The 12,480-nt window shown below is 39.4% G+C and overlaps 1 protein-coding gene across 1 annotated transcript in view; it reads right to left on the reverse strand.

Moving 5' to 3' along the window:
* Positions 1-12,480, reverse strand: part of Not1 (CCR4-NOT transcription complex subunit 1) — a 462,156-nt gene that overhangs the window by 51,190 nt on the left and 398,486 nt on the right. The window contains exons 31-33 of the mRNA XM_070089800.1: positions 10,331-10,502; positions 1,445-1,869; positions 1,109-1,307 (exon numbers count right to left, since the gene is read on the reverse strand). Of these exons, the coding sequence (XP_069945901.1) occupies positions 1,109-1,307; positions 1,445-1,869; positions 10,331-10,502 (796 nt within the window). The remainder of the gene's footprint in view (positions 1-1,108; positions 1,308-1,444; positions 1,870-10,330; positions 10,503-12,480) is intronic.

The raw sequence follows: 12,480 nt of genomic DNA on the forward strand, positions 1-12,480 counted from the left end.
TGCTAAATTCTGACCACTGTATTGGATAGTTGAAATTGGTAAATTGGTGGTTTCTTGTACTCATTCGATAGAAAAAATGGAGTCCTAGCAAAATAGTTGTGATTTTTGTCGACCAGTACATTGGAATTGGTCGAAAATAGGGCTCAAATTGGGGAAAATCGCCGATGCGTAAACATCGTCGAGACCGCTAACTTTGCGAGAGCATAATTCCGTAAGTTTTCCATCAAATTTCATACTTTTGGTGTCATTATGATCGGGAAAAGATTCTCTATCTTTTCATACGAATTTTTTTTTTTTTTTTTTTTTGAAATTTGGGGAACCCTGAGAACAAGTCTCTGAGAGGGCCTGTGGACCCTGCAAGGGTTAAATGAGGGGTTTGGGATATTGGCAGTTTGGAGGGACATCAAAATTGTCGTATTTTAGCACTTCTGCAAAGACAGTGATTATGCATGAGTGATGGTGAAAGTGTTGAATGATGATGAAAGTTTTTTCTTTCTTTTTTGGGTCACCCTGCCTTGGTGGGAAATGGCCGACATGTTACTTAAAAAAAAAAAAGAAAAAGAAAAAACTCGAAATCATGGTACACATACATTCACTTGTGTGCACTGTATATTGAACATTAGCAGTAATTTGCAACATTTGACTGGCTTGTGAAGACAAGCAACCCTACCAGTGCAAAAATTACATACAACTTGATGGTAATATCCTTCCAATGATTCTTTCTAACAATGTATTATCTACACCCTCATATCAAACAAGTCAGTCAGATGACTTATTTTACCAAAAATAAATAAACAGCAAAATAAAATAAAATATTTAACCAATACTATGAGTAAAAGGTTAGCCACAGGGGATTCTAAAAAGCCTCCCCTGTTATTTTTCTTTTTTATTAACATATTGGCCGATGTGTTCTCCTACTTAAATATAAGTTCAGTACCTGCAAATTCATCCTCAGTTTGCATCTCTTGCAAATGAAGAGTGAGTACAGTATAAATTAAAAGGTCACATTTGTCAACAATTATTTCCATTCAATCCTGTTCAATGCCATTTGAAAACTAAAGGAAGGTGTAATATGTTTAAACATTCAGACATCATTCTCCATAATTACCTTATTGAGGAGATTTATCTTAGTAGTAGGGTTGGTAGCTTCACCAGAGTGTTTGACTAATAAGGCAATAAGCCGCACAAATGCGTCCAAGTTCTGGAAACATTTACTTCGTACGTAAGTAGGTGATGGGCCCTGGCCTTGTTCCAAGATGGAACGAACACACAAATCTCTGCACATGCTGATGCAAATGCGGAAAAATCTGTAAGTGAAATATAATTTGATGATGTATGTAAAAATTTGTAAGTGATTTGTTTCTTTTATGCTCTTGATAATTCAGTAATGTTACTGAAACTAATACTCAAGAAAACTAATACTCAAGATAGTGAAATCATTTACCTGGTAATGAGATCATCAGTTTTAAGGATTCCATGAAGATTCATTTGCTTGACAAAATGCTGAAAAGCTGATGCAGAACCCTGGCCTGCGGTAGGAGAATGATACATCTGAATCCATTCTCTCAATAATACTTCAGTTTTCTCTTGTAAAGCTGGTGGATCCTGAAAATCCCTGGCTTGTGTAACACCTGAATGAAAGTGAAGACTAGGTCCTGCAGATAATGGAGTATTAGAGCCACTCAGGCTGTTTCCTCCAGTTAAACGTTCACTGCTTAATAAGTCATGCTTCATGCGTAGTGCCTCAATCAGTGAAACAAGACCATCAGGAGCTTGTCGAGAATGACATATACGCACCAAGGCCTCCAGGGTTAATTGTAGGTCAGTTTCACTTAACACACTATTGCTTGGGTCATCTATAAGGTATACCTGCAAAAGAAATAAGAAAATGGCTTATAATGTAACAGAAGAAAATCATGACACCAGAATATATAGTATTTTTTTTTTTAACACATCATTTTCCATCAAGCAAAGGTGCACCCAAAAAAGGAAAGAACATTTCTCATCACTGATTCCCTAGCTGTCTTTTCAGAATTATCTATACAATTCAAATGATCCACCTAACTGCAACCTCCTTACATATCCTTCGAAGTCGGTACTGTAATAACTACCTCTAGAACCCAAGTTTGGCTAATCAGTTTTCCTGAATCATTCCACAGGTATTACCTTGCTCATACTCTAATAGTATATCAATACCCTTTACCCTAAGGGAAAGAGGAACTGATATGATATTGGATCAGGGAAAACTCCAGAACTTCTGTACCAGGGGACTTAGGGAAGGTGCTCTTACAATACCTCTGATATACCTTCGATGAGTTTTGATAGCCTTTCTACTCCCGGAGCTCGGCCATGGGTCAGGCTCAAACTCATTACTAGAAGCATATTAATTCAGGTTCAGGAAATATGATACCTGGTTTGCCATACCTTTCATGGTACCCCTTAATTAATTCTCGATTGAAACACTTATGCAACATATGGGAATCTTTACTGAAGAAATGTTTTGCCACACAGTGGCTTCATCAGTCCAATACAAATCAGAAAGGTGTGAGGAGAGGAGGGGTTTGAGGTAATCAGTCCCTCAGCCTGGAGTTGACGTGTTCAGTCCATCAATCATGTAGGAAGTACAGCACAGGGCCATAGAAGTGGCTTATATACTGTAGTCAGGTGAGGCGAAGGAGGAGGAGGCAGGGTCATAAAGGTACCATCCACTAGTCGAAGTAGGTGTTCATCCAAAAACTGGACAAGTGTTGAAGAATTCTTTGTATCTAGTTCGTGATAAATGGTTTAAAACCCAAAGTTGAAGACTGAGACACTTATGCTTCGCCTCACCTGACTACAGTATGTAAGCCACTTCTACGGCCCTGTGCTGTACAGTGGACCCCTGCCTTACGATGGCATTGCGTTACGTTAAATCCACCATAGGATACATTTCAACACAAAAATTTTGCCTCGCCTCACGCTAAAAAACTCGTCTCACGCGATTCATCCGGGTTGCGTCCCACGCGTGGCCTCAGCTGCCCCGTGGGTGCCAGTGTTTACAAGCCAGCCAGTGCGGTCGCATCCACGTATACGTTTGGTACATTTCATATTATCACAGTGTTTTTAGTGATTGTAGCTGCAACTATCAACCATCGCTACTATCTTGGCCAACAGAAAGGCAATCAAGGAAGCTGTTGTTGTGAAAGGTGCAAGTATGTTTTCGAAAAACAGATCACAAGTACTCGAAGATGTTGAGACTGTTATTGGTGTGGATAAACGAAAAACACATATCAGTCACCATGGGCCCCAAAAAAGCTTCTAGTGCCAACCCTGTGGTAAAAAGGGTGAAAATTACTATGGAAATGAAGAAAGAGATAATTACTAAGTACGAAAGTGGAGTGCGTGTCTCGGAGCTGGCCAGGTTGTATACCAAACCCCAATTAACCATCACTACTATCGTGGCCAACAAAACGGCAATCAAGGAAGCTGTTCTTGCAAAAGGTGCAAGTTTGTTTTCGAAACAGAGATCGCAAGTACTCGAAGATATTGAGAGACTGTTATTGGTGTGGATACATGAAAAAAAGATAGCAGGAGATACCATCTCTCAAGCGATCATATGTGAAAAGGCTAGGAAGTTGCATGATTTAATTAGAAAAATGCCTGCAACTAGTGGTGATGTGAGTGAATTTCAAGGCCAGCAAAGGTTGGTTTGAGAGATTTAAGAATCGTAGTGGCATACAAAGTGTGATAAGGCATGGTGAGGCTGCCAGTTTGGACCAAAAAGCGGCTGAACAATATGTGAAGGAATTCAAGGAGTACATAGACAGTGAAGAATTGAAACCTGAACAAGTGTTTAATTGTGACGAAACACGCCTGTTTTGGAAGAAAATGGCAAACAGGACCTACATTACTCAGGAGGAAAAGGCACTTCCATGACATAAGCCTATGAAAGACAGGCTTACTCTTCTGATGTGTGCTAATGCTAGTGGTGATTGCAAAGTGAAGCCTTTATTGGTGTATCACTCTGAAACTCCCATAGCATTCAGGCAAAACAATGTCCTCAAGGCTAATTTGTGTGTGATGTGGAGGGCAAACAGTAAGGCATGGATCATTAGGGACTTTTTCTATGACTGGTTACACCATGCATTTGCCCCCACTGTGAAAAATTACCTCCTGGAAAATAAATTGGACCTTAAGTGCCTCCTGGTATCAGACAATGCTCCTGGTCATCCTTCAGACTTGGCAGAGTGACTTTCTGGGGACATGAGCTTCATTAAGGTCAAGTTTTTGCCTCCTAATACCACTCCTCTCCTGCAGCCCATGGACCAGGTCATTTCAGACTTCAAAAAGCTCTACACAAAATCTATGTTTCAAAAGTGCTTTGAAGTGACCTCAGACACTCAAATGACTTTAAGTGTGTTTTGGAAAGATCACTTTAGTATCCTCACTTGTGTAAACCTTATAGGTAAGGCTTGGGAGGGAGTGACTATGAGGACCTTGAACTCTGCTTGGAAGAAACTGTGGCCACAATGTGTAGACAAAAGGGATTTTGAAGGGTTTGAGGCTAACTCTGAGAAGCGTATGCCAATTGTGGAATCAATTGTGGCATTGGGGAAGTCCTTGGGGTTGGAAGTTACTGGGGAGGATGTGGAAGAGTTGGAGGAGGAGGAGGACAATGATGAGCTGTAAGATCATCTTCAACAGCAAGAGGCCAGACCTGAGGAAACTGCTTTGGAGGAGGGGAGAGAGAAATTGAAGAAGTTGTCTACTTCAAAGATTAAGGAAATGTGTGCAAAGTGGCTTGAAGTGCAAACCTTTATGGATGAAAATTGCCCTCACACAGCTATGGCAAGCCATGCTGGTGACTTTTACAATGACAATGTTGTGAGCCACTTTAGACAAATCATAAAGGAACGAGAGGTACAGAGTTCTATGGACAGATATGTTGTGCGACAGAGGTCCAGTTACTCTCAAGCTGGTTCTAGTGGCATTAAAAGGACTTGCTACCTAAAGTCCTAATGGAATGGGATTCCCCTTCTAAACAATAACAACTTCCACTCTCCCCTCCTCCCATCCCATCAATCATCACCAGATCTTCAATAAAGGTAAGTGTCATGTATTCTATTCTTAGTAGAGTATTAACTGTGCATGTCTTCTTCAGTTTGTGTTTATTGGTAAAATTTTTTTTTTTTCGTACTTTGGGGTGTCAGGAACGGATTGATTTGATTTCCATTATTTCTTACGGGAAAAATTAATTCGCCTTACAATAATTTCGGCATACGATGAGCTCTCAGGAACAGATTAATATCGTAAGGCGGGGGTCCACTGTACTTCCTACAAGATTGATGGACTGAATACATCAACTCCAAGATGAGGGACTGATTATTTCAAACTCCTCCTCTCCTTACACCTTTCCGATTTGTATCGGATTGATGAAGCCACTGTGTGGCGAAATGTTTCTTCAATAAAGATTCCCATATGTTGCACAAGTGTCTCAATCTTCAACTTGTCGGTTTTAAACCATTTATCACATAATTAATTCTCTTCCATTCACTTCTTCCATATGGAAGAAGTGAATGTTTTCAGATACTTGGGAGTTGACGTGTCGGCGGATGGATTTATGAAGGATGAGGTTAATCATAGAATTGATGAGGGAAAAAAGGTGAGTGGTGCGTTGAGGTATATGTGGAGTCAAAAAACGTTATCTATGGAGGCAAAGAAGGGAATGTATGAAAGTATAGTAGTACCAACACTCTTATATGGATGTGAAGCTTGGGTGGTAAATGCAGCAGCGAGGAGACGGTTGGAGGCAGTGGAGATGTCCTGTCTAAGGGCAATGTGTGGTGTAAATATTATGCAGAAAATTCGGAGTGTGGAAATTAGGAGAAGGTGTGGAGTTAATAAAAGCATTAGTCAGAGGGCAGAAGAGGGGTTGTTGAGGTGGTTTGGTCATTTAGAGAGAATGGATCAAAGTAGAATGACATGGAAAGCATATAAATCTATAGGGGAAGGAAAGAGGGGTAGGGGTCGTCCTCGAAAGGGTTGGAAAGAGGGGGTAAAGGAGGTTTTGTGGGTGAGGGGCTTGGACTTCCAGCAAGCGTGCATGAGCGTGTTAGATAGGAGTGAATGGAGACGAATGATACTTGGGACCTGACGATCTGTTGGAGTGTGAGCAGGGTAATATTTAGTGAAGGGATTCAGGGAAACCGGTTATTTTCATATAGTCGGACTTGAGTCCTGGAAATGGGAAGTACAATGCCTACACTTTAAAGGAGGGGTTTGGGATATTGGCAGTTTGGAGGGATATGTTGTGTATCTTTATATGTGTATGCTTCTAGACTGTTGTATTCTGAGCACCTCTGCAAAAACAGTGATAATGTGCGAGTGTGGTGAAAGTGTTGAATGATGATGAAAGTATTTTCTTTTTGGGGATTTTCTTTCTTTTTTGGGTCACCCTGCCTCGGTGGGAGACGGCCGACTTGTTGAAAAAAAAAAAAAAAATAAATAAATAATTCTCTTCCACACTTCTAGTAGTGTCTATTCATGATTGCTATTGTGATAGTAGTATAGCTTGTGCTTTCACTGAAATAGGTAAAGAAAGTCCTGAAGAATACAAATAAAATAACCTTTGTGGCATATGTTGGGCCGGCAAATAATAAAATACTCTAAGTAACTCTTCATCACTAGTATGCAAATACTGTATATGAAGTACCATTGTGGAACCCTTTCCCCTCTCACCTAGCCAAACAAAGTGAAACTAAACAGTCAAAAGAAATGCATCCAGACTAATATTAAAGCTGGGAGGATTGAATTATGAAGAGAAAATGCAGAACAAAAGGTAACAGTCACAGCAAACAACATAATGAAGAATAGACAAATGTAAGGAACCATGTCTGCAATACTGGCAATGAAAAGTGGAATGAGATAAAGCAACAGCAAAAGTGCATCTACAAAAGGGATCAAAAAATTGTAAGAGCACAAATTCAGATCAGTAAATTGAAGGTTAGAAGATAGGTACAAGAGATAAAGCTCATCACGGCATGATCAATCAAGTAATTACAAAAATTCCAGAACAAACGTAGAAGTCTTAAGAGAAAACTGAATCTCTATCTGTGCCAAGTGCCAGATCACCCAGACTGTGATGGCCATGTGGGCCAAAAAGTAGCCAACAGCAAAAGCCGAGTTGAACAGATTATCAACAGAGAAGTGTGGCCAAAGAACAGGATGCAAGAGTAGTTAAACTTTCAAAACCAATCACAGAGGTAAGAGCAATAAAAAATGTAAAACTAGACAGTAGAAGCCAGTGCCATACAATGGTTTAAAGTAAATGATATACTATAGATATAATTTAATTCAATGAAGAATTTATGAAGGAATTCAGAAAAACCATTTAACTGGCAGAGGTGAAGTGCAGCGCCTGTACTCTGAAGGATAGGAGGGGTCATTTGAATAGTGATTTCCATGCACATCTAGCAAGACAGCTATTGAAGGAGTGATGGTGAATGCATATCCTATTTGGGGTCACTCAACACTGGAGAAAATGACCAATGTAATAAAAATACGAGGATAGTGAGGCTCAAGTTAGAGTATGTAGGAAAGAGGGAAATTATTTCCCAGTAAAAGTAGGCCTTAGACAAGGATGTGTGATGTCACCGTGGTTGTTTAATATATTTATAGATGGGGTTGTAAGAGAAGTAAATGCGAGGGTCTTGGCAAGAGGCGTGGAGTTAAAAGATAAAGAATCACACACAAAGTGGGAGTTGTCACAGCTGCTCTTTGCTGATGACACTGTGCTCTTGGGAGATTCTGAAGAGAAGTTGCAGAGATTGGTGGATGAATTTGGTAGGGTGTGCAAAAGAAGAAAATTAAAGGTGAATACAGGAAAGAGTAAGGTTATGAGGATAACAAAAAGATTATATGATGAAAGATTGGATATCAGATTGGAGGGAGAGAGTATGGAGGAGGTGAATGTATTCAGATATTTGGGAGTGGACGTGTCAGCGGATGGGTCTATGAAAGATGAGGTGAATCATAGAATTGATGAGGGGAAAAGGGTGAGTGGTGCACTTAGGAGTCTGTGGAGACAAAGAACTTTGTCCTTTGTCCTTGGAGGTAAAGAGGGGAATGTATGAGAGTATAGTTTTACCAACGCTCTTATATGGGTGTGAAGCATGGGTGATGAATGTTGCAGCGAGGAGAAGGCTGGAGGCAGTGGAGATGTCATGTCTGAGGGCAATGTGTGGTGTGAATATAATGCAGAGAATTCGTAGTTTGGAAGTTAGGAGGAGGTGCGGGATTACCAAAACTGTTGTCCAGAGGGCTGAGGAAGGGTTGTTGAGGTGGTTCGGACATGTAGAGAGAATGAAGCGAAACAGAATGACTTCAAGAGTGTATCAGTCTGTAGTGGAAGGAAGGCGGGGTAGGGGTCGGCCTAGGAAAGGTTGGAGGGAGGGGGTAAAGGAGGTTTTGTGTGCGAGGGGCTTGGACTTCCAGCAGGCATGCGTGAGCGTGAATGGAGACAAATGGTTTTTAATACTTGACGTGCTGTTGGAGTGTGAGCAAAGTAACATTTATGAAGGGGTTCAGGGAAACCGGCAGGCCGGACTTGAGTCCTGGAGATGGGAAGTACAGTGCCTGCACTCTGAAGAAGGGGTGTTAACCCTTTGACTGTCGCGGCCGCATATATACGTCTTACGAGGTACCGTGTTTGACGTATATATACTCATAAATTCTAGCGGCTTCAAATCAAGCAGGAGAAAGCTGGTAGGCCCACATGTGAGAGAATGGGTCTGTGTGGTCAGTGTGCACCATATAAAAAAAAATCCTGGAGCACGCAGTGCATAATGAGAAAAAAAAAACTCCGACCGTTTTTTTGAATTAAAATGCCGACTTTGTGGTCTATTTTCGTATAGTATTTATGGTTGTACTCTCGTTTTCTTGGTCTCATTTGATAGAATGGAAAACATATTCGGACTTGAGTCCTGGAAATGGGAAGTACAATGCCTGCACTTTAAAGGAGGGGTTTGGGATATTGGCAGTTTGGAGGGATATGTTGTGTATCTTTATATGTGTATGCTTCTAGACTGTTGTATTCTGAGCACCTCTGCAAAAACAGTGATAATGTGTGAGTGTGGTGAAAGTGTTGAATGATGATGAAAGTATTTTCTTTTTGGGGATTTTCTTTCTTTTTTGGGTCACCCTGCCTCGGTGGGAGACGGCCGACTTGTTAAAAAAAAAAAAAAAACATATTATAGAAATAGAGGTGATTTTGATTGATTTTACTATAAAAAGAACCTAGAAATAGAGCTCAAAGTAGGGGAAATGTTTGATTTTTGCCAATGTTCAAAAGTAAACAAATGATGCCATTGTCCAATAAATGTCCAACTAGCCATTCTAATATGCAGTCATGAATGGATTGATGTTATTTATACAATTATTACAGTATTGCAGTAGTCTGCATAATAGTAAGTCTTCTATTTTTTGTTTGAATAAAAATTCAAAATAGAAAGCAAGAGTAATATCAGAGGGGCCTGGAGACATGACTGATGAACAAAGAAAATGTTATTTTAGAGCCAGGAATATCTGCATTGTTCATTCTGGACCTTATTTTGAAATTGTCATATTTTTTAGTTTTCATGAAATTGGCCAAATTGCAAATTTCTGACCACATTATTAGGTAGTTGAAATCTGTAAATGGGCAGTTTCTTGTACTCAATCGATAGAAAAAATGGAGTTCTAAAGAAATAGCTATGAGTTTGGGCGACTGACACAATGGAATTAGCCGAAAATAGGACTCAAAGTGGGCGAAATTGCCGATTTGTAAACAGCGCCGAGGTCGCTAACTTCGCGAGAGCATAATTCCGTCAGTTTTCCATCAAATTTTGTTTTTTTGGTGTCATTACAATCGGGAAAAGATTCTCTATCATTTCGTAAGAAAAAATAATTTTTTTTTTTAAATTTTGCGACACCACGAGACACCTCAGGATTGGGGGTTGCGACAGTCAAAGGGTTAATGTTGCAGTTTAAAAACTGTAGTGTAAAGCACCCTTCTGGCAAGACAGTGATGGAGTGAATGATGGTGAAAGTTTTTCTTTTTCGGGCCACCCTGCCTTGGTGGGAATCGGCCAGTGTGATAATAAAAAAAATAAAAATAAAATAATAATAAAATTTTGATATTCAGTAATATGTTCAAAATCAATCAAATATTACATATTTTCTTAACATGAATGCCATTTTGTGGAAAATTTTCAACCTTTTACCTGAATGAACCAAATGATCAGGTTACCTAATGAACCATTTTCCTTTAACAATAAAAACCTAAGTACAATTAGCTTACATAATGTCATCTTACCTGGACTAGTTGCATCACAAAGATAGAAGGGATATAGGAGTGTACTCTAGGATCTTCAAGGGTTCTTGCAAGATGTTCATCCAGTAGCTGAAGGTTAAACAAGTTGGAGCGGATAAACCAATCTCCAACATCCAGGTTATATTTTATCTCATCCCTTGCTTCTGCCCAACATCTGAAAATAAGGATTATGTTGTAGTTTAATAATTATTATTAAATTAAAACTGTAGTGTCATAGTATCAAGGTTCCTTCCTTTCATTAGTAATATGAAATACAGTGGTCCCTCGTTTTTCGTAATTAATCCGTTCCTGGAGTCGTTATTATAAACGAAATTTATGATTTGCGAATCAATTTTCCCCATAAGAAATAATGTAAATACAATTAATCCGTTCCTGACACCCAAAAGTATTAAAACAAAAAATTTTTTTAGATGAAATATACATATAGTACATAAACAATACAATGGGAAATGATGAATGAAACATTAACAGCATAACACTTACCTTTATTGGAGATTCTTCTTAGTGTATGGGAGTAAATGGTATAAAATACCAACACAATGGAAATATAATCCTGGAATCATCACTTATTTCTATATCCGACAACTTCAACCAGAATAGTGGCTTCTATAACATAGCTGAACCACTTGCCAAGAAACTACTTCATCGCTATCCCACATACGAACACTGTAGAAGGTCTGCTCACAAATTTGTCCAATCTCCTTTCCAAGCTACCCAAGTTTTTAGACTCTATAACCCCACTCGGTACATCATCAGATGCAGCATTCTTCACCTGACCTCAGCATTCTGAACCGGACTATAAATACTCGCGTTCCTTCCACCCCAGGTAGTTCTGTTTGTGACTTGAAAAAGCCCACTGTGTGGGCAAAACGTAGTCAATAAAGGATCACATTATACTGCATTTGTGTTTATATTTCCAGTGTATGGGAGACTGGAGGAGGAGAGATATTGGATTGTTTACAGTTTGGAAGGGGAATCTCCTTCCAGCAACACCTCAGGTACCAATTGCTTCTCTGGGGTTGCTTCTCTTCTCTGTTTCTTAATGCCACTAGGACCACCTTGAGTCACTCTAGTTCTGTCTCGCAAAGTAACTGTGGAGAGAGCTCTGTTTCTGGCGTCTCTTTAACACTTCCCGAAAATGGCCCAAGACTTTGTCACTGTACATATTTCTCATATTCTTTACCACAGGCTTGGCACTAGGAGCTTTCTTTGGAGCCATGGTAGCTTATTTAGTAATTGCAAGCACTAAAATGAGTGGAATATTATGAAATATTTCGTAGGAGCACTTGAGGAGACCTTCACTCACTGGTAAACAATGCCAGACTGGCTGGGTAGGGAGGCCGCCCCGGCTCACACCGTGCGTACGCGTCCCGGATGAACTACTATTCGCGAGTCAACCTATGAAAAGCGAGTCCATGTTTATACGAAAATACCCCTATGATTGGCGAAATTTATGATTGCTGAGAACTACGAAAAGCAAGGGACCACTGTATATCAAAGATAGTGAATGAAAGACGCTGAATGTTTTTTTTCCCCTTTGGGCCACCCTGCCTTTATCGTCGAGTTAAAATACGGACATTTCAAATTATGACCAAAACTCTCTATACGGTTCCTCCCACCTGACTTTCTAATACGGTTATCATGCCCCGCTCAGTTTGTTTACATTCTAGAACCGTGAGTTCTGTAAGCACCACGTCTCTCCATTATGTCTGGAAACTCAAAATTTCAAGTGTTTTGAAAAGTTATTTCATATTTTACATATATGTACTCTGATAATTATATTTAAGTATACCTGTACCTAAATAAACTTACACACTGTGCTGGCAAGCAGGTATGCATTAAAATCACTAAGTGTCTCTTATGTCTTGAGACACCATATTAGTAATAATAATAATCAATAATAATCACTCTCATTAAATGTTGTATATTATCTTAATATACATGTACACATTTTCATTAATCCATTTATGATATTTTTTCAAAATTTTATAATAAACATGATACATAACATATAAAGATAAATGCACCCCACAGTAGAACAAACAAATATGAGATATGGTAGCCAGACGACTTGTATGAGTGATGCCATATTAGCAATGATAATAATAATTTTTTTTTTTCAACAAGTCGGC

Source organism: Cherax quadricarinatus, chromosome 29 (genome assembly GCF_038502225.1).
Source record: "Cherax quadricarinatus isolate ZL_2023a chromosome 29, ASM3850222v1, whole genome shotgun sequence".
Taxonomy (NCBI): domain Eukaryota; kingdom Metazoa; phylum Arthropoda; class Malacostraca; order Decapoda; family Parastacidae; genus Cherax; species Cherax quadricarinatus.